The 24117-nt window shown below is 32.4% G+C and overlaps 1 protein-coding gene across 1 annotated transcript in view; it reads left to right on the forward strand.

Moving 5' to 3' along the window:
* LOC139526200 (ankyrin-1-like) overlaps positions 1–21260 on the forward strand; it is a 40283-nt gene extending 19023 nt beyond the window's left edge. The window contains exons 9-13 of the mRNA XM_071321327.1: positions 1262–1363; positions 16284–16385; positions 18651–18752; positions 19386–19487; positions 21039–21260. Of these exons, the coding sequence (XP_071177428.1) occupies positions 1262–1363; positions 16284–16385; positions 18651–18752; positions 19386–19487; positions 21039–21260 (630 nt within the window). The remainder of the gene's footprint in view (positions 1–1261; positions 1364–16283; positions 16386–18650; positions 18753–19385; positions 19488–21038) is intronic.
* Positions 21261–24117: the final 2857 nt, after the last annotated feature.

A 24117-nucleotide genomic window follows, 5' to 3' on the forward strand; every position in this document is an offset into this window, starting at 1 on the left:
AATCAGATTATATAGGTTTTTGTAAATTTTCAATGTTCTTTTCATATTTTGGAAACGATAAGTAAATAAAATTTCGCTTACACAAACATTTAAAAATCATTCAAAAATAAGATACAGGAAATATTTATGTAAGCATTAGTTGTATGTGTAGTAAATTAAACATTCTGTCGGTTTCGTTCAGCTAGGCCATGCGTAAAGACCTGCAATTAAACAATCAAAATACTTCGAAGACTGAAATTACAACACATGAAATATAAGTGTCTCAAAAACATTATTTACAGACAATACAGTCATAACAAATCTACCTGTAGTACATGGTTCATTGCAATTTGAAGTATATATTCTTAATCGAATTATAGATAAACATTTTTCTCTAATTCTTCGTCAATTTATCCCTTTCTGCACCCATTATATATAAAAAAAATCAACGTGTGGTTCGTTTGATCTCAGTACTTCATTGGTTAAAATCCGATTATGACGTCGAAATTTCTTGCTTTCCACTGAAATTCCTATTGTGACGGCATGAAAAAAAGGCGACCATGCCTGATGACGTCACATAGAAAGAACACATCTTTTTGCAGATCATTCGAAAAGAAGGAATAAGTTTGCCTGCATAATGTTAGAAAATCATTAGAGAAACAGATTCCACCACCAAATCTCGTGTAATACGATATTTATCCACTCTCGACAGTTTTAAATTTGAAAATTTAACTATCTCGAGTGGATAAATATCGTATTACACTCGATGCAGTGGTAGAATCTATATATAATTAACGTTTGCAGTTTCTTAAATGTTTTGCCTACGTACAGACACCAACACGAACATATTGGACCCTTTAATAGCTGGTGACAAAATTTATTACAATTGTAAATTTAAATTGCTTCAGTTTTATCAAAGATTTCTACTCTGATATATATAAAGTACTGAATATAATGCCAAAAAATACAAGAATAAATGTAAGCAATTTTGATTATTGCCAACCAAAGTTGAATGTGTGCAACATACAAAAATGGCAAAATGCAGACAGACAAAGAAAAAAAACCAACAACATATAGCTTAGATTGTGGAGGAATAAAAAAATACATACAACATGTAATGCTTGTACACGATTTATTTTAAGAATTTCTTTTTTTCTTTATAATTGGTGGTAATGAAAAAAAGGGAAATATCGGCGCCATTGATAGATGCCGACAGAAAAAGTGAGCAATTTCAAACTTCAATTGTAAAAATAACTTTAACACTGCTAGATTTCTATTTTAGGATGGGAAAACTCCATTTGACTTAGCTGCAGATCAAGAAAATTTAAAAATGGTTGAATTGTTATTTGAAAGATCAATCATAGATCCAACAAAAGTATATAAGGTATGCAATTGACTACTCAAAATGATTTTCAACCTTTGCTCGACCGGATTTGTACAGACAAAGTTTCACAAAGCATTTCATTGCATATAAGAAAATAACCATCACTGGATGTTAACCTATCAAATTGTCACCTCTTTTTTCCCTGTGTGCAAGTTTTAGTAACCATGTAACATCAAGTTTACAAAATATTTTATAGAAACATCAAACATTAATAAATGGTAATTTGAAACACCCATGATATATATTTATGACCTTGCAATGAAATGTAGGATTATTTTTCTACAACTGACAAATTCAAAATTTCATTCATAATAATACCTCGGAAATGAGCCAATATATGATAACTATCATTCTATTGTTATGTTAATTTCTGAACATAAATTAAAAAATAACATTAATAAGAATAAACATCTGTTGTGATAGTCATGTATGTGGAAAAGTTTGTTAGTTAATTACATTCACCGCTGCAAATTACAAACTTGATACAGGATGCCAGAAAATCTGTTTAGATATTTGAAGTTTTAAAGGTGTCTGCAACTATAACAATGAAATACAACCGGACGGAACTTTCAAAATGTCATAAGCTGCAACATTCAAGATCAGACGACTATATTGGTATACAAATTTCTAATGGTAGTGATATGAGAGACTGAAAGCTTGTTTTTTCAACAAATGCGTAATTGTTAGCGTTTAATAAACATATGCAGTTTCGGTTTGAATCGTTTTTCATTTTAGTTTTCGAAGCACACTACATTTTTAAAGTTGTTATCCATGGATTAAAAGATGCCATAAAGAAAACAACATAATTCAATACATTTGTTTAATACACATATAGTATCATGTCTAACGGGATTTTGATATTAATAAATAGAGGTCAAATTGTGTAAATAGCGTCATAATAAAATATTTTCACAACACATGCGACATTGAAAGCAACAAAAAAAACCTGTTGGAAAGTTAGAATACCGTGTTCCAGATGTGGAATTTCAAAAATTCGAAAGATCTACTACTTAATCTGCAATCGCAATCCTTGCAATTTTGCAGCAACATAAAGACTTTTGATTTTTCTACGCTTAGACTAATATTCCCCATGCTTTTATAACAATGGGAATCATAGATACAAATTTGAATAATTCTTTTTTTGTGAAAAACCACACTGAATCTACCAGAATATATACTGAAGAGGATATTATCAAAATGCTGAACTTTTTGATCGACAATATATTTGTTAATTTTGGAGGATTGATAATTCAACAGACAGTCGGTATTCAAATAGGTACTTATTGTGCACACCTACTGGCCGATTAGTGTTTGTACTCGTATTCGCAGAATTTATTCAAAACCTTCTAAAAGACAAAAAAAAAGGCATCTTGTGAAATTCTTTAATTTGACTTTCAGATATTTTGCTATCAAAACAGTATTACAAATTAAATCTCGAATTCTATCCTTTTTTTTTTTTAGATATGTTTAGAAATTTACCTGTGACGTCACGTTTGTGCGTCGATCTATTCGGCTGACATGCCATGCCTTGTTCGGCTTTCCTTTTTTATGAGCTGATCTAGGTTGTTTTACGTATTCGTTTTTATTCTGTAGTTAATATGTATATCAATTATATGGTTATTTTTACTGTTTGCAAACATATGAATTTTTCTAAATACTAAGGATTTTCTTATACCAGGCAGATAACCTTATCCGAATTCGGCACAAACTTTTAGAATTTTTGGTCATCAATGCTCTTTATCTTTGTTTGAAAAGAGGGACGAAAGATACCAAAGGGACAGTCAAACTCATAAATCTAAAACAAACTGACAACGCCATGGCTAAAAATGAAAAAGACAAACAGAAAAACAATAGTACACATGACACAACATAGACAACTAAAGAATAAACAACACGAACCCCACCAAAAACTAAGGGTGATCTCAGGTGCTCCGGAAGGGTAAGCAGATCCTGCTCTACATGTGGCACCCGTCGTGTTGCTTATGTGATTACAAATCCGGTAAATAGTCTAATTCGGTAGGTCACATTCATGAAAGGGAAGGGGATTGTAGTTACGACGTAAGGAACATATCCGATATCTTTTGTGAAACGGTTATTCCATAACGGTCAACCAACTCGTGATGGCGTCCGTAAAATTTACGAAGGGATGATTTCAACTTCACCATTTGGAACTCTTGGTTTAATAGCTTCCTTGTGAGCAGCAACCCTCTATCAAGAAAATCAGGATAGGAAATGCAAGCACGGGAATATCGTATCAATTGGGAGATATATACCCCGTATGCAGGTGCTGCTGGAATGTTGCTACTTAGAAATGGAAAGTTACAATTGGAAAGCTAACTTACTTTGCTATTTTGACGTGAGCGTCACTGATGAGTCTTATGTAGACGAAACACGCGTCCGACGTATTAAATTTTAAGCCTGTAACCTTTAAAAAATGTTTGATAACTGTTAGCTTGTCGTAATGTTGTATTGTATTGTTTGTATTGTTTATTTGTGTGTTCCTCTGTCCCATTTATGTATATTGTAGTCCTGTCGTGTAATGTTGTCATTTTAGTGTTATATATAACATTGTCATTAAGGCGGGATGTTTAGCTAGCCAGAAAACCAGGTTCAACCCACCATTTTTTTTTCTTAAAATGTCCTGTACTAAGTCGGGAAAATGGCTCTTGCAATCTTATAGTTCGTTTCTGTGCGTGTTGCAACTTAGTGTTATATTTGACGTGTTTTTCACAGTTTTAGTTTGTAACCTTAATTTGTTTTTTCTCAATCGATAAATAAATTTTTAACAGTGGTATACTACTGTTGCCTTTATTTAGACAAATGCAGTTCCTACATATATGCGTTTATATCAAATAAGTTATAATAATTCAAAGGATGATAATTTAGTTTCTATATTAAGGACTTATTAGTATTCATGTTGCCAAATATGGTTCGAGACATTTGCACGTTTGCAATTTTCATTTATCTGTTTTATAACAACAACCTTACCCTATTAAAATTTACCTAAAATCCAAAATAACAATACCTTAATAATGAATAATTTGTATTAAAGTAAAACTGAAATGATTGTAGTCGATCTTTCAATATTTCTATTTAGCCGTAATTGATACTGCTGTATATATACAAACCATTATACACTATACATTTTTTTTATCAGTCAGGTAACACTATCTTACACATTGCTGCTGCAAATGAACTTTCCAGCATAGTTCAGTTGTTACTTGAAAACACAAATACAGATCCAAACAAAGGAAATAAGGTATGGAATGTAGTTCATGTCAGAAATGTCCACCTCTGTTAAATCAAGAAAAATGGTTATTTTTTTTTATAATAAGTTCACAAGTACGCATGCTAACAGTATCAGCTGACATCAGACCAGCTCAAATTTCAAGTACAGACCACCTAGCTATTTCTTTAAAATTAGATATCTATTCAAGTAATCGAGGAAAGGGTTACTTTTAAATGTATAATAGTATATTAGCTGACTTTCAATATCAAGAAATAATAAATAAATTGACTGATAAGTATGAGAATAAATTTAATAATGAAAATCTTCTTACTCAGTGGGACTTGTTCAAAATTGATACCAGAGACACTACAATTAAATATTGTAAATCGAAAGCCAAAGAAAGAAAAAAGAAAATCAATGTTTTGGAAAGCGAAATTAAAACTTTAAACATTTTTTACATTACCTATGGACACAAATAATCTTTCTAATGAAATTAAACAATTAGAAAATGAACTAGACCATATATACTCATTAAAGGCAAAAGGGGCCCAAATAGTCCGGCGGCTACAAGCATATTTCAGACGAATTGTGCACATCCTGCTACAAGCATGACATTTTGCATAGACCTTCCTCAACTATTACTCTTTTATTTTAGATAGGGAGGCATTTGAAAAAGATGTCTCACTTCCGGTAAAATTCAAAATGGCGGACGTCATACTTGAATCAGGCTTATATCGAAGGCTAGTATTTGAAAAGGTGTTATTATCATGCTACTAGCATAATATTTGGTACAAACCTTTGTTATGTACTACTTTTGGGTATATTTTATAGATAAGGTGTCTTCAAAAACCGTACTTCCGGTCAAAATCCAACATGGCGGACATTGTACTTAAATAAGCTTATTTTTTAGGGAGAGTAATTGAAATGTGTTTTGACGTATTGCTACTATCATTACATTGTGCAGGAACCTTTCTTTGGTGCTTTTGATGGATACAATTTATAAGACAAATGTCTTAAAAACCCTTACTTCCTGTAATATCCAAAATGACGGACATAGAAATATCAATTAATTATTCCAAAATTCAACTTTTTTTTAAATGTAAAGAAAATAATTTTTTTTTGTGCTGGTCATTAAAGTTATATTTTGGCTTTAAGATATCCCCAAAACGACGAATTCTATCATGTTGTAAATGTTGAAATATAAAGTTGACACTTCCGGTAAAAATATGACATAAATTTCAAAGATGAGCCCTCAATCCATTTCTTTGATGTAGAGTTTTGGATAGATTGATTAAAACAAAATAAAATCACTATAGTACTAAAACATATTTAAAATTACTACAATTTTCGGCCAAAAATAACGATCACCACGATATAAAATTGAGAATGGAAATGGGGAATGTGTCAAAGAGACAACAACCCGACCAAATAAAAAACAACTGCAGAGGGTCACCAACAGGTCTTCAATGTAGCGAGAAATTCCCGCACCCGGAGGCGTCCTTCAGCTGGCCCCTAAACAAATATATACTAGTCCAGTGATAATGAACGCCATACTAATTTCCAAATTGTACACGAGAAACTAAAATTAAAATAATACAAGACTAACAAAGGCCAGAGGCTCCTGACTTGGGACAGGCGCAAAAATGCGGCGGGGTTAAACATGTTTGTGAGATCTCAACCCTCCCCCTATACCTCTAACCAATGTAGAAAAGTAAACGCATAACAATACGCACATTAAAATTCAGTTCAAGAGAAGTCCGAGTCTGATGCACACATCACAGTGCACGGGAGACCCGATTTTCCACATTAAAAATTACCGCGGCATCCTTTCTTACATCCACAATGTACAAGCTTCTGACAAAATAATGAGGCATCAAAAAGAGTTTTTTTTTAAGTTATTCTCTTTGTCCCCGCCTGGAGTGGGTAGCATAAGAGCCAATCCCAAAGTCGTCTTCCTAAACACCTTCCTAAGTATATTGCATGATTTACATGCTGGAAAAGACTAGACCAAGTTGGAATAGCCTCAAAAAGTCTTCCCTTTTGCGCAAATATTTATTTTCTTGCTTCGTTAACCATGTTATACCCATCTGTTAAGTTTGTGCGATCTTACAGTAAAACCCCGGTGATTTAGTCTGATCGAACATCATTCTTTATGTTAAAGTCACATCTTCAAATGCAATCAATGTCTCCCACATAGTCTTTTTTCCCTTTCAAGCAAAGAGAGAACCATACACAACAGGTAAAGGCATGGATAACAATAAGTGTGTCAGATCACTCATTGCCTAGTGCATTTGCAAGCCCATTGGTAGATATTAATCCAAAGTCTTTAGCCCTCCCAAACACAATCAATAGTTCGTCAACCCCTATGTTACGGAATAGCGAAACAGTAGTGACAGCATCATCATTAACGACTGTTCGAATCATGACTCGTTTAAGTTCGTGTTTCACTGTATCAGACACATGCACCGTGATTCTAGTGTCTGCCTCTAAATGTGAACTTGGTGCTAAACTTGAAATACATCACGTGATGGATAAGATAGAATATCCTGACCATTTGTTGCTATATCTACCATACGCATCCAAGACTTCATCCACTCGTATTACAGTTTCAAGGTATTTTATTAAGGTAAGGACATAATACCCAATCAGCATACTCGTTAGGCCGCCATTCACAATCGGAGAGCTGATTTCCCACATTTACAAAGACTGTTGCTTCTCTCATCCATAAATTCCAAAAACACATATTTTCTTGCTTTGTTAACCCAATCTGATAAGTTTTTTTTTCGATCTTACAACAAAACCACGTATCATTTTCAATGACATTAAATTTATCAAATCCATATGGTGATGTTGCTGGTCAATCATCATTCTAAATGCCAAAGTCACATCTTCAAACGCCATTAATGTCACCAATGCAGTTCCTTTTCCAGTAAACGTGTTATCTTTTAATGCCTAGTGCATTTGAAAGGTCATGGATAGATATATGTCTTAAGCTTTTCCCACTTCCAAATGCAAACCAAAATTTGTCTGCCCCTATGTCACGGAATAGCGAAAAAGCAATGACATCAGTATCGACTGTTCGAGTCATGACTCTGTTAAGTTAGTGTTTCACTGCATCAGACACATCCATCTTCATTCTAGTGTCAGTCTCTTCGTGTAAACATGGTGCTAAACTTGAAACATCATCAAGTGGTGGATAACACTGAACATCCTGAGCATTTGTTGCTACAACTACTTTGTAATCAAAATTGTATTGAGCAAGCTGCTGTGAATGAAAACTTAAAAGTTCTTTCTGATTGTCGTCATCCCTCGGAAAACTTTGCCAATTTTGAGGATGTTTTTAACCCTGGATTGGTCAGTGTATTCCCTTTCCCCTAAATGTTGCTCTTGCTTCTTTTAGCAGATTTCAAGCTACCAGTATTGTCTATGTTTGCATCCGACACTACATCCACTGTTGTTACAGTTTCAATGTGTTTCCTAACGAGTATGATGATTGGGTATTATGTCCTAACCTTAACAAAATACCTTCAAACTGTAACAAGAGTGGATGAAGTCTTGAATGAGTATGGTAGTTCTAGCAACAAATTCTCAAGATGTTTTATCTTATCCACCACGTGATGTATTTCAAGTGTAGCACCATGTTCACATAAAGAGACAGACACTAAAATCATGGCGCATGTGTCTGATGCAGTAAAACACGAACTTTAACGAGTTATGATTAACAGTCACTGATGATGCTGTCAGTACTATTTCGCTATTCCGTGACATAGGGGCAGACGAACTATGGATTGTGTTTGGGGAGGCAAAAACTTTGGATTAATATCTATCAATGGCCTTTCAAATGCACTAGGCAATGAGTGATCACACACACTTATTTCTGACCCATACATTTATCGGTTGTGATACGGTTCTCTCTTTGCTTGAAAAGGTAAAAAGACTGCATGGGAGACATTGCTGGTATTTGAAGATGTGACTTTAACATAAAGAATGATGATTGATCAACCTAAATCACCGGGGTTTTACTGTTAGATCATTTTTTGCACAAAATGGAAGGCTAATTATAAGTGAGGCTATTCCCACAATGTGGTCTAGTCTTTTCAAGCATGTAAAACGTGCAATATACTAATGCAGGTGTTTAGTGAGACGAGCTTGGGATTGGCTTTTATGCTACCCAGTCCAGGCACTAATGGATTGCGAAGGGGAAAAGATGGTCCCTTTTAAAAAACTCTTTCTGAGGCCTCATCATTTTGTCAGAAGCTTGTACATTATGGATGTAAGGAAGGATACCGCCAGTAATTTTAAATGTGGAAAATCGGGTTTCCCGTGCACTGCCTTGTGTGCATGTGGTGGTCACTGTGAATAAACATGTATTATTGGCCAAATAGGAGTAATTTTAAAAATGTTTTAGTACTATTATAATAGTGCTTTTATTTTGTTTTAATCAATCTATATCAAAGACATGGATTGAGGATCGACTCATCTTTGAAATTTACGTCCTTTAACCGGAAGTGTCAACTTTATATTTAAACATTTACAACATGATAGAATTAGTCGTTTTTGGGGATATCTTAAAGCCAAAATATAACTTTAATGACCAGCACAAAAAAAAAATCATTTTCTTTACATTTTAAGAAAAGTTGAAAATTTGAATAATAAATTGATATTTCTATGTCCGCCATTTTGGATATTACCGGAAGTAAGGGTTTTTAAGACATATGTCTTATACATTGTATCCATCAGAAGCACCAAAGAAAGGTTCCTGCTCAATGTAATGATAGAAGCAATACGTTAAAACATATTTCAATTCCCCTCCCTAAAAAATAAGCTTATTTAAGTACAATGTCCGCCATGTTGGATTTTAACCGGAAGTATGGTTTCTTAAGACATTTAATCTATAAAATTTATCACCAAGTAGTAAAAGACAAAGGTTTGTACCAAATATTATGATAGTTGCATGATAATAACACATTTTTACACACTAGCCTTCAATATTGGGCTGATTTAAGTACGACGTCCGCCATTTTGGATTTTACCGGAAGTGAGACATTTTTTTTTAAATGCCTCCCTATTTGAAATAAAAGAGTAATAGTTGAGGTAGGTATATGCCAAACTTCATGCTTGTAGCAGGATGTGCACAATTTTTCACAAAGCCGCCGTACTAAAATAAGTTCAAGAATAAAATGGATTGAGGAAGGTGAAAAAAAATACTAAATTCTTTTTAACTTTAGAAAAACACAGGCAATCAAAAAATATATTAATAAGTTATTGTCCCAAAATGGGGAGGTAACTGTAGATCAAAGTGAAATTCTTAATATGAGTAAAGAGTATTACAAAGTCCTATATAAAAGCACTAACCCTGATACTGAAATCTTAAAATCATATATTGAGGGTACAAACATAAATCATTCTTTGACATCTTCTGAAAGTAAACAGGTAGATGGTAAATTAACACTAGAAGCAGAGAGTTAACATCCTCCATTTTTAAAATGAAACTAAAAAAAAACACCTGGGAAAGACGGTTTAACTGTAGAGTTTTACAGAGAATTTTACTAAATTATAATCCTGGTACTTTTGATAACTATTTACACCACTGGGTCGATGCCACTGCTGGTGGACGTTTCGTTCCCGAGGGTATCACCAGCCCAGTAGTCAACACTTCGGTGTTGACATGAATATCAATAATGTGATCATTTATAAATTTTCTGTTTACAAAACTTTGAATTTTTCGTGAAACTAAGGATTTCTTATCCAAGGCATAGATTACCTTAGCCGTATTTGGCACAACTTTTTGGAATTTTGGATCCTCTATGCTCTTCAACTTTGTACTTGTTTGGCTTTATATATATTTGATATGAGCGTCACTGATGAGTCTTATGTAGACGAAACGCGCGTCTGGTGTACTAAATTATAATCCTGGTACTTTTGATAACTATTGGCCAAAACTGAAGAACATAGTTTTGAAAGTCTCTTATACTTGTTATGATAAAGAATCTTTATCTAATACCCAAAAGATTGGGATTATATCATTAATTTATAAGAACAATGACCCTTTGTCCCTGGATAACTACCGTCCAATAACTTTATTAAATATAGATGTGAAATTAATAACATATACTTTAGCACAAAGACTTAAGCAAATCTTACCATTAATAATCCAAAATGGATACATAAAAAAATCGCTATATAGGATTCAATGTGCGTCAAATTCAAGACATTATTGATTATTCTGAAAATTTTAATATTGAAGGAGGTATATTATTTATCGACTTTTCTAAAGCATTTGATTCACTGGAATGGGATTTTATGTTGGAATCATTAAAGAAATTTGGGTTTAATGAATCATTTCAGAAGTGGGTTAAAATCCTATATTATGAATTAAAAGGTTGCATTTTAAATAACGGGTGGATTTCAGAAACCTTTAACATTGAGCGCAAAATTCGACAAGGATGTCCTTTAAGCGCTTTATTGTCTGTTTTATCAGTTGATGACTCTAATGATATAAAAGGAATACAAATCAAAATTGATAAAAAAAAGTCATAGTCTAAAAATTTCACAATTAGCAGATGACACAACTCTTTTTTTTAAATCTAAAAATGAAATAAAGCATGCACTTAATATAATTGAAACCTTTCGATCGCTCTCTGGACTCAAACTCAATAGAAACAAAACAGAAGGTATATGGCTAGGTAAACTTAAACACTGCACGGACAAATTCGAAAACATTAATTGGAAACATAACGTAAAAAATCTTGGTCATAAATCATAAACATTTACTAAATTTTATCATCGGTATAAAGACATCATTCGTAAATATAGCTCAATATGCAGACTTCTAATACGTTCAGGTATTTCACATCCAATTTTTTATGGAAATATTCTTTATAAAGCACAAAGGTGTCAGTATTCACCTCAGAAACTTACAAAACCTTTGAATAGACTTATTAAGAAGGGATATAATTACGATACTGTTGTCAAGTCATTAAAGATTGCATATTTTGGCGTTAATATTGAGTCACTGATAAGGTCTTTGCATCGGAACTAAACACATTTATTCTAAAAACAGTTGTTGGCATGACACGGGTTATGTTCTTCTCATATATGTTATGATGGTATGATACTAAACCCCTAACGGGAAGAATTGTGCCTGATGTTCATATGATGAAATCATAATCTTTCAGTCAGTTTAATTGAAGTCTGGAGCTGGCATGTCAGTTAACTGCTAGTAGTCTGTTGTTATTTATGTATTATTGTCATTTTGTTTATTTTCTTTAGTTACATCTTCTGACGTCAGACTCGGACTTCTCTTGAACTGAATTTTAATGTGCATATTGTTATGCGTTTACTTTTCTACATTGGTTAGAGGTATAGGGGGAGGTTTGAGATCTCACAAACATGTTTAACCCCGCCGCATTTTTGAGCCTGTCCCAAGTCAGGAGCCTCTGGCCTTTGTTAGTCTTGTATTATTTTAATTTTAGTTTCTTGTGTACAATTTGGAAATTAGTATGGCGTTCATTATCACTGGACTAGTATATATTTGTTTAGGGGCTAGCTGAAGGACGCCTCCGGGTGCGGGAATTTCTCGCTACATTGAAAACCTGTTGGTGACCCTCTGCTGTTGTTTTTTATTTGGTCGGGTTGTTGTCTCTTTGACACATTCCCCATTTCCATTCTCAATTTTATTGGTATTTATTTTGGCTCTGACAAGAAAAATTGTCAAAAACTTAATACAGAAATACAGTTGGAAAATCAGAAAAAAGAATTAATGATTGGAAAAAAAGGAAAATTAGCATGGTTGTTAAATCACTATCATCAAACCTAATATAACATATATTGCATCACTAATAAATCTGTGCAAAGAAACTATATCTAAGTTTAAGAAGATGATATATAATTTTTTATGGGAGGGTTGTAGTGAGAAAGTTAAACGCTCAGTGCTAAGAAAAAAAATATTTAGAAGGGGGGGGTGTAAAAAATGACAGATCTAGATTCTAACATTGAAGCAATGAAAATAAATTGGGTTAAAAGACTTACAGATGAACCTTGGGCAAACTGGAGAATTATTCCAACCTACTATTTCAGTGAGTTTGGGGGAAAAAACCTCATATTAAAAATGAATCTGGGTTCTCATAAATCATTAGAAAACATAAAAAAACCTGCCTACTTTTTACTTAGAAATATTAAAATGTTGACGGGAAGACAAAAAAAAACTGAGGACTTTTTAGATATCAGGAAACAAGTTATATGGGGAAATCAATATATGAAGAATCAAGGCAAAAGTTTGTATTTTAAATATTGGATAGAAGAAGATATAATTTTTATTAACGATATAATCGACGATAAAGGAGAAATTTCTCAAAAAATCTTAGACAAACTTAAAAGGAAACAAAATTGGATAGCAGAAACATGTTTTTAGCTCACCTGGCCTAAAAGGCCATGTGAGCTTTTCTCATCACTTGGCGTTCGTCGTCGTCGTCGTCGTTAACAATTTTTCAAACATCTTCTCCTCTGAAACTACTGAATGGATTTGAATGAAACTTAAAATGATTGTTCCTTAGATTATCCTGCACAAAGTGTGTGCTTCGATTTTTGATCCGTCAAAAAACATGGCCGCCATTACTTAAAATAGAACATAGGGGTCAAATGCAGTTTTTGGCTTATATCTCAAAAACGGAAGCATTTAGAGCAAATCTGACAGGGGTAAAAATGTTCATTAGGTCAAGATCTATCAGCCCTGAAATTTTCAGATGAATCAAACAAACCATTGTTGGGTTGCTGCCACTTAATTGGTAATTTTAAGGAAATTTTGCAGTTTTTGGTCATTATCTTGAATATTATTATAGATGAAGATAACCTGTAAACAGCAAAAATGATCAGCAAAGTAAGATCTACAAATAGGTTAATATGACCAAAATTGTCAATTGACCCCTTAAGGGGTAAATGTCCTTTAATGACAATTTTTCACAATTTGTTCATCATATTTGCTTACTTTAAAAAATCTTCTCCTCTGAAACTACTGAATGGATTTGGATGAAACTTAGCATGATAGTTCCTTAGATTATCCTGCACAAAATGTGTGCTTCGATTTTTGATCCGTCAAAAAACATGGCCGCCCTTACTTTAAATAGAACATAGGGGTCAAATGCAGTTTTTGGCTTATATCTCAAAAACGAAAGCATTTAGAGCAAATCTGACAGGGATAAAAATGTTCATTAGGTCAAGATCTATCAGCCCTGAAATTTTCAGACGAATCAAACAAACCATTGTTGGGTTGCTGCCACTTAATTGGTAATTTTAAGGAAATTTGCAGTTTTTGGTCATTATCTTGAATATCATTATAGATAAAGATAAACTGTAAACAGCAAAAATGATCAGCAAAAGTCCATTGCTAAGTTTTAAGTGTTTGTGTTTTGGTCTCATTTTCTTTATTTATAAACAGTAAGTCATATATATTTGTAATATTGAAGAATTGTTAGCTGTACATGTTTGCCTGGCATGGTTCAATATGTTCAATAAGGCATTGTTTACCAGGTGAGCGATTCAGGCTCTTGAGAGCCTCTTGTTTACGTAAAGCTATACCCAAATCTTGGAAAGAAAAATTAAAGAGTAAAACATCTACAAATACTAAAATTCATTTTCAACAAGATATAAAGATGAATAGCCATGGATTGTATTACAATCTGGACAAAATTTCATTCAAAGAAATATATAATATTTTAATTAAATCTAACAATGTGCTCCCAATAGGATTTAATGTATGGAAAAATCATTTCACTTTTGATAATGTTACTTATTTTATAAAGAAGAACCTTACTTTTACAATCCATTTTTTAAAAGATAATAGAATGAAAATGTTTAGATGGAAATTACTGCATAATATTACAGCAATTAATCATTATTTGCATCGTTGGAAAATATCTGATAATCCAAATTGTGTGATTTGGTCCGAATGTGATAACTATAATCATTTTTTCGTTGAATGTAAATGGATAAAAAATTATTGGTCAATAATTTATGACATATTTATGTATTTTAATATAGATCAATATGTCTTCTGTCTTAAAAATCTTGTACTTGGATATAAAATTGAAGATATTGAATATAATCCACCTAATCATGTCATAACAATGATTTGCTTTGTGATTTATATATGTTTTTATTTATCAGAAAAAAGAACTAAATTTATGAACATGTTGTCAGTTCTAAAAAATGAAATTGAAACACAAATGTTATATCATCCAGATAGTTTTTTTTGAGACAATTTCAGAGGAAAAAAACTTTGATTATATTTATTGTTTATGAGAATTAGACCTTATAGAAAAACTACAGCATTTAAATAACAAAGAATCCATCAATTAATAATTTACAAATCAATCAAGATCAGGGGTCAATAGCTCCTTCTTTAATCTCTTCAATATATTTCATTCTTACTTTCCTGAAATATTCCATTATTATAAGTTTAAAAATTTACACATTTGATAAGTGACTTGATGACTGTAAAAAATTACTCAACATTTCATGAAATTATTTGTCAAGCCATGAGGTCAACCATGCTTGATCATTCTTGGTCATTCTACTTTCGGTTAAACTAGTTTTATATAATCAAAACAAATGACGGACAAAAATCCGGTTATTTTGTATTCTTTTTTTTATTACTTTCTTATATGATTTTTTATATATAGGATCACTGAATAATATATATGTATTGTGTGCTCGTATGAATACTTTGTAAAATGCAACTAACACAAGATATAAATATAAGATATATTTTGCTAATCAAATCCCCTTGTTTCATTAGCAATTCACAACACAGGGAGGAACCTTAGCGTCATTGTTGTAGCGCTAAGGGACAATGTTCACAACCAGTAGTGAAATAAAATATCTAAAGTTGAAAAAAAAGAAAAATAGTTATTAACACTAATTTCCGCACAAAGTTCCCAATAAAATGTGTATCTTTCTTAGCAATATCCCTAAATCTTATTCAATGTCCTCACTTACAATCATCTTGGAAAGGGGAAGTGTTAAAAGCCACACAACATCAATCGGTTTAATGTATTTATTTTTTATTTGCCAAGATGAATGCATTTAAATTTGTACTAGAACATATATTTGTTCGCTTTGGACATTCCATATATCTTACAGTTATAGGAATTCAAATGTGGATTAACCGTTAACACCATTTATTGCAGACCTGTTTCTGTTTTGATATGGGCAACAATATTTGACAAAAATTAGCAAAGACCCATCTATTTTTTTATTGTTTTATTACATGTACTTGAATAGATTACCTTAACTGTATTTGCAAACCTTTTTAGGAATGTTTGGTCTTCAATGCTCTTCACCTTCTATTCGTACTTATTTGGCCTTTTAACTTATTGAATTCGAACGTCAGTGGTGAGTCTTTTGTAGACGAAACATGCGTCTGACGCAAATACAAAATTTCAATCCTTGTATATATAGTGCATGAGTTTATGTACCTTGAACAGCGATATGACTTGTCATGTTAATAATAATACATTGAACTACTTGAATGTGAATTAACTATGTGTAAATATTTGTTTCTGATTTATTGTAGTTTGAATGTAAAGACCAAGGGAAGATTAATTTATTGTAACTAACTGTGTTTACTGGTTTGAAATAAAGAATGTATTATTATTATCAAATAACTTTAACACTGCAAGATTTCTATTTTAGGATGGGGACACTCCATTTGACTTAGCTGCAGATCAAGAAAATTTCAAAATAGTCAAACTGTTATATGAAAGAACCATCATAGATCCAACAAGAGTATATAAGGTATGGAATGTATTATTTAATAGGATTTGCCTGATCGGGTTTGTACCAAACTTACACATAAACTTCAGAGCCTATTTTATAAAAAGGACGTGCGGGAACCAGGAAAATTGCAATGACATCCATGTTGTGCGATCCCTTTCAATTCATTTGCTAGTAGACAGTTGTGTTTTTATAAGTCCAAAATAAAATCAAAATGTTGCAAAAATCTAATAAATCTACAAAATAACATGAAACATTTTGTAGGTGTAATACCACCATTGATTTCTGACTTGTTACCTCAAGTAATCACACAATATATAGAATCAAAGGTGCTTTGAATCACCCAAATTAGATGTTGATGACGCTTAATTTTTTTACGGCGATTGAAACATAGGATTAACCTCCTACAACTGTCAAATTCAAGGAAAACTTTTTTCGACCCTCTTTTGTATGCCACTAGATGTGACGCACTATGATTTGGCGGTATTACACCTAAAGATAACTTTTAAAGACTTTTTTAACACATAATGCGTTTTTTCCTTTGTAATACTGTTTTTTCAAACATTACTGTCAAGTTTTATCATAATCAGTTTAAGAGTTTCAGAAAAAAAAATCTTTTATATTTAAAGACGACTTTTGCGCGACTAGACAAAAAATCCAAATCAAGTCGTGTCATGATAGAATATCATGAATATATTGTTGACCCATACATGATCAAATATTTTTCTCATCTGCCTACATACAGTTCAGTTTGACACAACATATGAATTTACGATGATAAATACCACTAATGGACGTCTTTGTCTTCATTAAAAGGCTTCATTTTGTCAATTTATACCTCTCATTTCCTCAAAACTTTTTCTGCCAATAAATCAAAATTTTGAGGCAGTTTTCACTCATTTATGATAAAAAAAAATGTTCAAATAAATGAAGTAATTGAAGTATTAAAGCTGAATGAACTATCCATTTAAAAGTTTACTAACTCAAAGGAGGTTTCAATAAGTCCTTAGTAGGTAAACGTTAAATTAAGACTACGTTCCAGGGAGAGACATCAGAAGCCTCCCTTAAAGTGAATAATTTGTTGTTACTGCTTCAAAATTTAAAAAAAATTAAATAAAGAAGTACTTGGCATGAGTTCAGTATGTTTTTTGTCCAGTACTATAGACAAAATTTCACTTAACATTTCATTGCAAATAGAAAAATAACCATCATTAGAAGTTAACCAATCAATTGTTCTTCTTTTTCTATGTGTACAAGCTTTAGTAGCCATTAAACCCCAAGTTTTTAAAATATTCTATAGACACAAAAAATAAGAAATTAATAATGGTGCTTTCACTACAAAAGTCTAAAATTATGCAAAAGACCAATTTGTGTCTGAAAATGCATGAATTGTTCTTAATAAAAAAAACTTTTATAAATGTCTCTTGACAGAATAAATATTGTTTAAATATTTATCAACACTTTCTTCATCATCTGATAAGTTTCTTGTTTAATCCCGACTCGTTCACGACTGTCTAAAATATATCTTGATCAGTGAAGATATATTGGTTGACATTCCTTATAATGTCTGAATATATCTAGACATATTCTTGACAGTCTAAAATATGTCTGAATATATCTCGACACATTCTTGATGGTCTAAAACATGTCCCGACACTATAGTATTTTAAGACTATTAATTGTAGGTCCCGCTGCAGTGCATTTCGTATAGCAATGTATAGTTTGAACCTGTATTAAGGGACCACCTGTCTTAAGAAACCACTTTAATGTTCTACCGTAAGTGGTCTCTTAAAACAGGTTTCAATGCATATATATTTACTTTTGTTTTGGTTGTACTAAGTATAACTTGAAATAACAGTATATTCTATAAAGCCACATATATATCATGTATGTATATTGTTCATGATTTGTCAACCTTATAATTGTCAAGTAAATTTAAAACACAATTCAAGGTTTAGCGCTATAGAACCAGGTTCAATCCACCATTTTCTACATTTGAAAATGCCTGTCCCAAGTCGGGAATATGACATTTCTTGTCCATTCGTTTTTAATGTGTTTTGTCATTTGATTTCGCCATGTGATTATGGACTTTCCGATTAGATTTTCCTTTGAGTTTAGTATTTTTGTATTCATTAAGATGTGACGTACTACGCCTTGTATAATATATTGTTTAGTTCAATACATATATTTAACAACTCGTAGCTACATTTTGATCTTTAACAGAACGTATGCAATCATTATACATTAAAAGTGAGTACATTGAATATTGCAACCTTGGTATTTCAGAATGGTGACACTATTTTACACAAAGCAGTTAGAAGAGGGGAACTCGAAATTGTCCAAATGTTACTACAATTATCAAATGTAGATCCCAATTCCACGAATAAGGTATGCAGTATTTAGTGTTTGCATGCGTTGTGAAGTTACACAGTGTCATTTGACGCGATTATTACACACAAAACCATAAATAAAAATGTAAATCACAAAAAAATACTGAACTCTAAGGAAAATTCAAGTCCCTAATCATATGGAAAAATCAAAAACTCAAACACATCAAACGAATGGATAACAACTGTCATATTCCTGACTTTGTACATGCATATTTTAAAGTAGAAAATGGTGGATTATACATGTGTTATAGCTAGCTAAACCACTCACTTGTTTCCCTTAACTATTGTTGTACCGGTTCCTTATTTCAGTGATTGGACTATCAGTTACCTTTAAGAAACCATTATTAAACAGGTTAAAAAATCGTTTAAAACTGAAAATAATAGAATAAACTTTTGCAAGGTAGGATCAGATTGACATGTAACCTGACTTTCATAAACAACATATAGCGTAGGCACTATAGCTACTAATTTAAAAGAAAAAGACACAAACAATAAAAAAAATCCCAGTCGTATATATGAATGATGTGCGCTGAATTTCTTTAAAGAATACTAGTACAAATGTAAGAGAAAATTAATAAACTTAAATAAGTTCAAACTTCATGATATCAACAGTGCAACCTTTTTATTTCAGTATGATGATACTTCCTTACACATAGCTGTAAGATATGAATATGTACAAATAGTTAACTTGTTAATAGAAAGAGCAGATGTAGATCCAAATAAACAAAATAAGGTATGGGATGACAGCTTTACAAGATTGTCTAATTTTTTTAAATGTTCCATCAAATTCAAAGAAGAGAAAAACTGGAAATAGTTTAATTGTTATAAGGAAAAACAGATCCCTCCACCCCCATCCCCGCAAAAAAGGGATAAATGCTGAATAGTTTGAGACTTAAAATAATGTTAAAATGCATAAGTCCTGATATATATGAACATATGAAAAATTGTCACCTATTCTAACATATGACTCGGACATCTTTTAAACTGAGTTTTTCTGTGCGTATTGCTGTGTATTTGTTTACCTACATTGGCTAGAGGTAAAGAGGGGGTAGTGATATCACTCAACCTGTTTATCCCCGTTGCATCTTATTGCCCAACCAAAACCAGGAGCCTATGGCCTTTGCTAGTCTTGTTTGCTTTTGGATTTTAGTTCAAGTATATGTTGTAGAGTTTGGCATGACGTCCATTTTTACTGAACTAATATACACTTTTGTTTAGGGGCCACCTGAATCCCAACCCGGCTGCGGTATTATCTGGCTGTGTTGAAGAGCAATGGTAGTCTTCGGATGCTTTCTGCTCTTTGGTCGGGTTGTTGTCTCTTTGACATAGTCCTCATTTCCATTTTCAATATTATTCTTATTATGATGATACAATGAAGTTTGCAAATTTAAAAAGGAGAAGCGGTATGATTGCCAATGAGACAAATCTCCTCAAGAGACCAAAGACACAGAAATCAACAGCTATAGGTCACCGTACGGCTACAACAATGAGCAAAACCCATACCGCATAGTAAGCTATTAAAAGCCATGAAAAGATAAATGGGAAACAATTTAAATGAGAAAACTAACAGCCTTAGGTATGTATAAACAGATGATCGAAAAAAACGAATATGTAACACACCAACAAACGATAACCACTGAATTACAGGCTCCGGAATTTGAACAGACACATATATACAAAATTTGGTTGGGGTTAAACATGTTAGCGGGGTCCCAACCGTCCCCTACCCTAAGACAATGGTGTAACATTACAACATAAGAACGAACCATAAAAATCAGTTGAAAAAGGCATAACTTATCAGCTGAATACAAATAGAGTGTAGTTGAAAAACTTGGTGTGATCTTATGCCCATGGAAGGGTAGGCAGCTCCTGTTCCACATGCGGCACCCGTAAAGGACTTAGAGGGGTCTTTACTGAGTTTAAGCATACACTAGGATATATTACAGTACAAAAAACAAGTATGTTATTAAAGGGGTGCTATTGGAATGTCTACAACCTGTCAATAAACTTTGTTGTCGAAACATACACAAATATTATTAAGGAAAACAATAACATCTTTAATCATCTCATCACACCTCCTGTAAGTCTATTTGAGAAGAAGGCATCAAAGAGTTCATTTAGATTTACCAAACGACCATTCAATCAAATAGGAACACTTTTGTTTGATAAGATTGTGAGGAAGTATAGTGTAAAAAGTAGAAAAGTAAACACTGTCAACAGAATCAAAAGGACCACCAAAAGCATGTTATTTGTCTAAAACATCGAATGCTTTTCTTTATTTCAGTCTTATGCTACATCGTTACACATAGCAGCTTTACGTGGATTCCAAAACATAATAAGATTGTTATTAGAAAGATCAGATATAGATCCAAATAAAGGATATAAGGTAAGGGATGAAGTTCTTTACATGCTTGTCCAATTTTTGTTAAATCCTCAAACTAAAGCTAAGAAGAGGAGAACTGGATATAGTCAAAATGTTATTATGATTTGCAAAATAGAAATATAGAGTATGCATAGATTAGTCGGATAATATAATTGCTAAATCGTTGAGACACACACATATCCAATTTTTGCTATTTCCATTGTAACGGGTACAATTTTCAAAATTCCAAAGACAGGTTGGAAATGCCATGTTACATATCCATTAAGCTGCAGAAATCTTGATCTAATAATCTTGCAGGAAATGCAGCTTCAATGTGTTTTCCCATAGGGTCAATGTTAAACTTTCGCCCTGTTTCCATGACAATGGCGGCCAATTTGGAATTTTTAATATTGTCACAACATCTAGGCCTACCAAGAATCATTGCCATAAAGTTTCATCCAGCTAGGTCTTGTAATGAAAAATTTAAAATTTGCATTTTTGTCACATTTTCTCAGTTTCCATGGCAACGGTAGCCATTTTGATGATGCCATACCCCGATTGCACAATTTCATATAGTGTTCTACATTATGGTATAGTTCCATCAATATTGTTCAAGCTAATTCTGAGAAATAGCATGGACAAAAAGGTGTGAAAGAATAAATATAAGAAACAAATTAACGAACAATAACAATATGTCACCACAACTCCGTTGAGGGTGCCATAATAATAATAATACTGTCACACGTTATTAAGATGATAAACAACGTCAGTACCTGGAATACTTTCCGACCATCGTGTATAAATTGAAAGGGATATTTATCAACTAAGTCTTTTTTTTTTAATCTATCAATGGTTAATACACTACTCAACTAAACAGTTTCACAGTGTGTCTGAGACCCTCATTCACTGTGGACGTACTGTTTGTCAATATAATGGACAAGTCTTTAGTCAAATATGCAGATGAGCCGGCAATTGTATGAATGAATCTCATTCATTGAGAAAGGCGATATTTATGATACAAACTATATTCTGATTTTCATTAACAAGTCTGAATTGATTTTTTGCTCTTTAAGAATTGACAGATACTTTTGAATACAAGTGTACGTTTAAACACGAAAATCGAACAAATTAATATTTAACTTCAGTACAACGGCGACACTCCATTACACATAGCTGTTAGACGTCGGAACCTTAGCATGGTCCAATTGTTATTAGAGAGAAGAGATATAGATGCAGATAAAGTAAATAAGGTAGATCATTCTTTGTTACATTGTCTATAAATCTAATATCGACACACTGATCTATTTGAATGCTTTTCACTTTCCCCTCGATCTTAATTCTTCTACGGGAATATGGAACAACGAAGGAGACACTTAATGATTATGAATTACTAATTTCACCTGCTCATTTGCACTAAGCATAGACAGGGTGCATTTATAGAAACGATATATTGATAAATAGTGGAATGTTCCTTTTTATGTTTGATTTGCTAGAGTCCACCAGACATTTGCAATCGCGAACCATTGGACGAACGAATTAGTTTAAATAAAACAATATATCACACCTGTCATTCTTCATGTCGAAATATGTTTGAACTTTGTCGAATATATGTGAACAGCGTCAATAACGACTTTGATAATTATTTACTACATTGGGGTTAAAGAACTACAGTGTAATTGATTACAGTTTATTTGATGAAAGCTCAGGCTTAATATGCAAGTTTTAAACACGACATGTTCTGGGGTCTTGTCAATAGCAGACATGTTTACAAAACTGATCTTTGGCAGAAATGTCCCCATGTCTTGTTTGAAACAGACATATCCTCAGGACTGATCAACAGAGATGTGCTCAAAGGTTTGGTTTGCAGTAGAGTTGTCAAAAGGTCAGCAGCAAACTTAAAAAAGCAAAACTAGGTTTGATTTACTACCAAAGAAGTAAATTTTCTTATATGCTTAAAGTTTCTTACGATAACTTCAAAAGCAGCCATAAAGTCTTTTCTAAATTAGCTTTCTATATGTTAGGACTTCGTCCATCTGTTTTTGTAACATTATGAAAAGACCACTTTTAAAAGACACAAATATATATCGATTCGTTCTCATAAGAAAGACATGCTTAGAAAATTATTTATACAATAACGTGAATAAATTTGAATAGACTTCATTGAAATCTGTAAAAACGTGTACTTACCGCTATTCATAAATAATCAGTTTAAAGAGTCGTTATAGTTTTCATCCACAAACTAGGCTTTCCAATTATTGAGTAAGACGGCGATAGTGCAAGGAAAACAATCACAATTATTAATCATGTTGAACTCTGAAGATGCGTTTTTAATATTTAAGATGTATGGTTTGTTATTTGGGTTTACACTTTATTATTTTTTTTTAAAAACATGATTATTAAATTTATTCTTTTCGATAGATTGGTGTAATTGTTGTATTAGTGCAAACATGTATTCAATGGGAATATTTTAAAAACTGTTGTGTTTTGATTTTAATCCAGGAAAATAAGAAAACATTTGATGTGTTTGAGACAAGGGATTGGAATTTAACAGAAGATAACAAAACTGAAAGAACAATAACAGACTTAATAAAGGTACACTTGACGTATCATATATACATATATGTTATTTTACTACGATTATTAATATGTATTCGTAGACTGCGTTATCAATGAGTTATGTGCTAATCTAGATTTTTAATAACTACAGAATAAAAAAATATGCACTGTGTTTCATTGCTTGACGTATATTTTAAAATGTGGAAATTGATAACAAGTTGAAGAAAATGGAATACAGAAACAAAAACTTAAAATATTAAATAAAAAATAAAGACGACTCTCTCAAATTTTCCAATATTATTGCAAAGAAATGTATTCAGTGTGTTTTTTTTAGCAAAACAAGCAGGAAAGAACTGAAGCCGTTGTGTCTGTAAATAATTGTTGCTAATTTCCTCCAGATGTTTGGATGGGATTCGGTTACTGTGTTTGGTTTTGTTCACGTTTC

The sequence above is a fragment of the Mytilus edulis genome, chromosome 6 (genome assembly GCF_963676685.1).
Source record: "Mytilus edulis chromosome 6, xbMytEdul2.2, whole genome shotgun sequence".
Taxonomy (NCBI): Eukaryota; Metazoa; Mollusca; class Bivalvia; order Mytilida; family Mytilidae; genus Mytilus; species Mytilus edulis.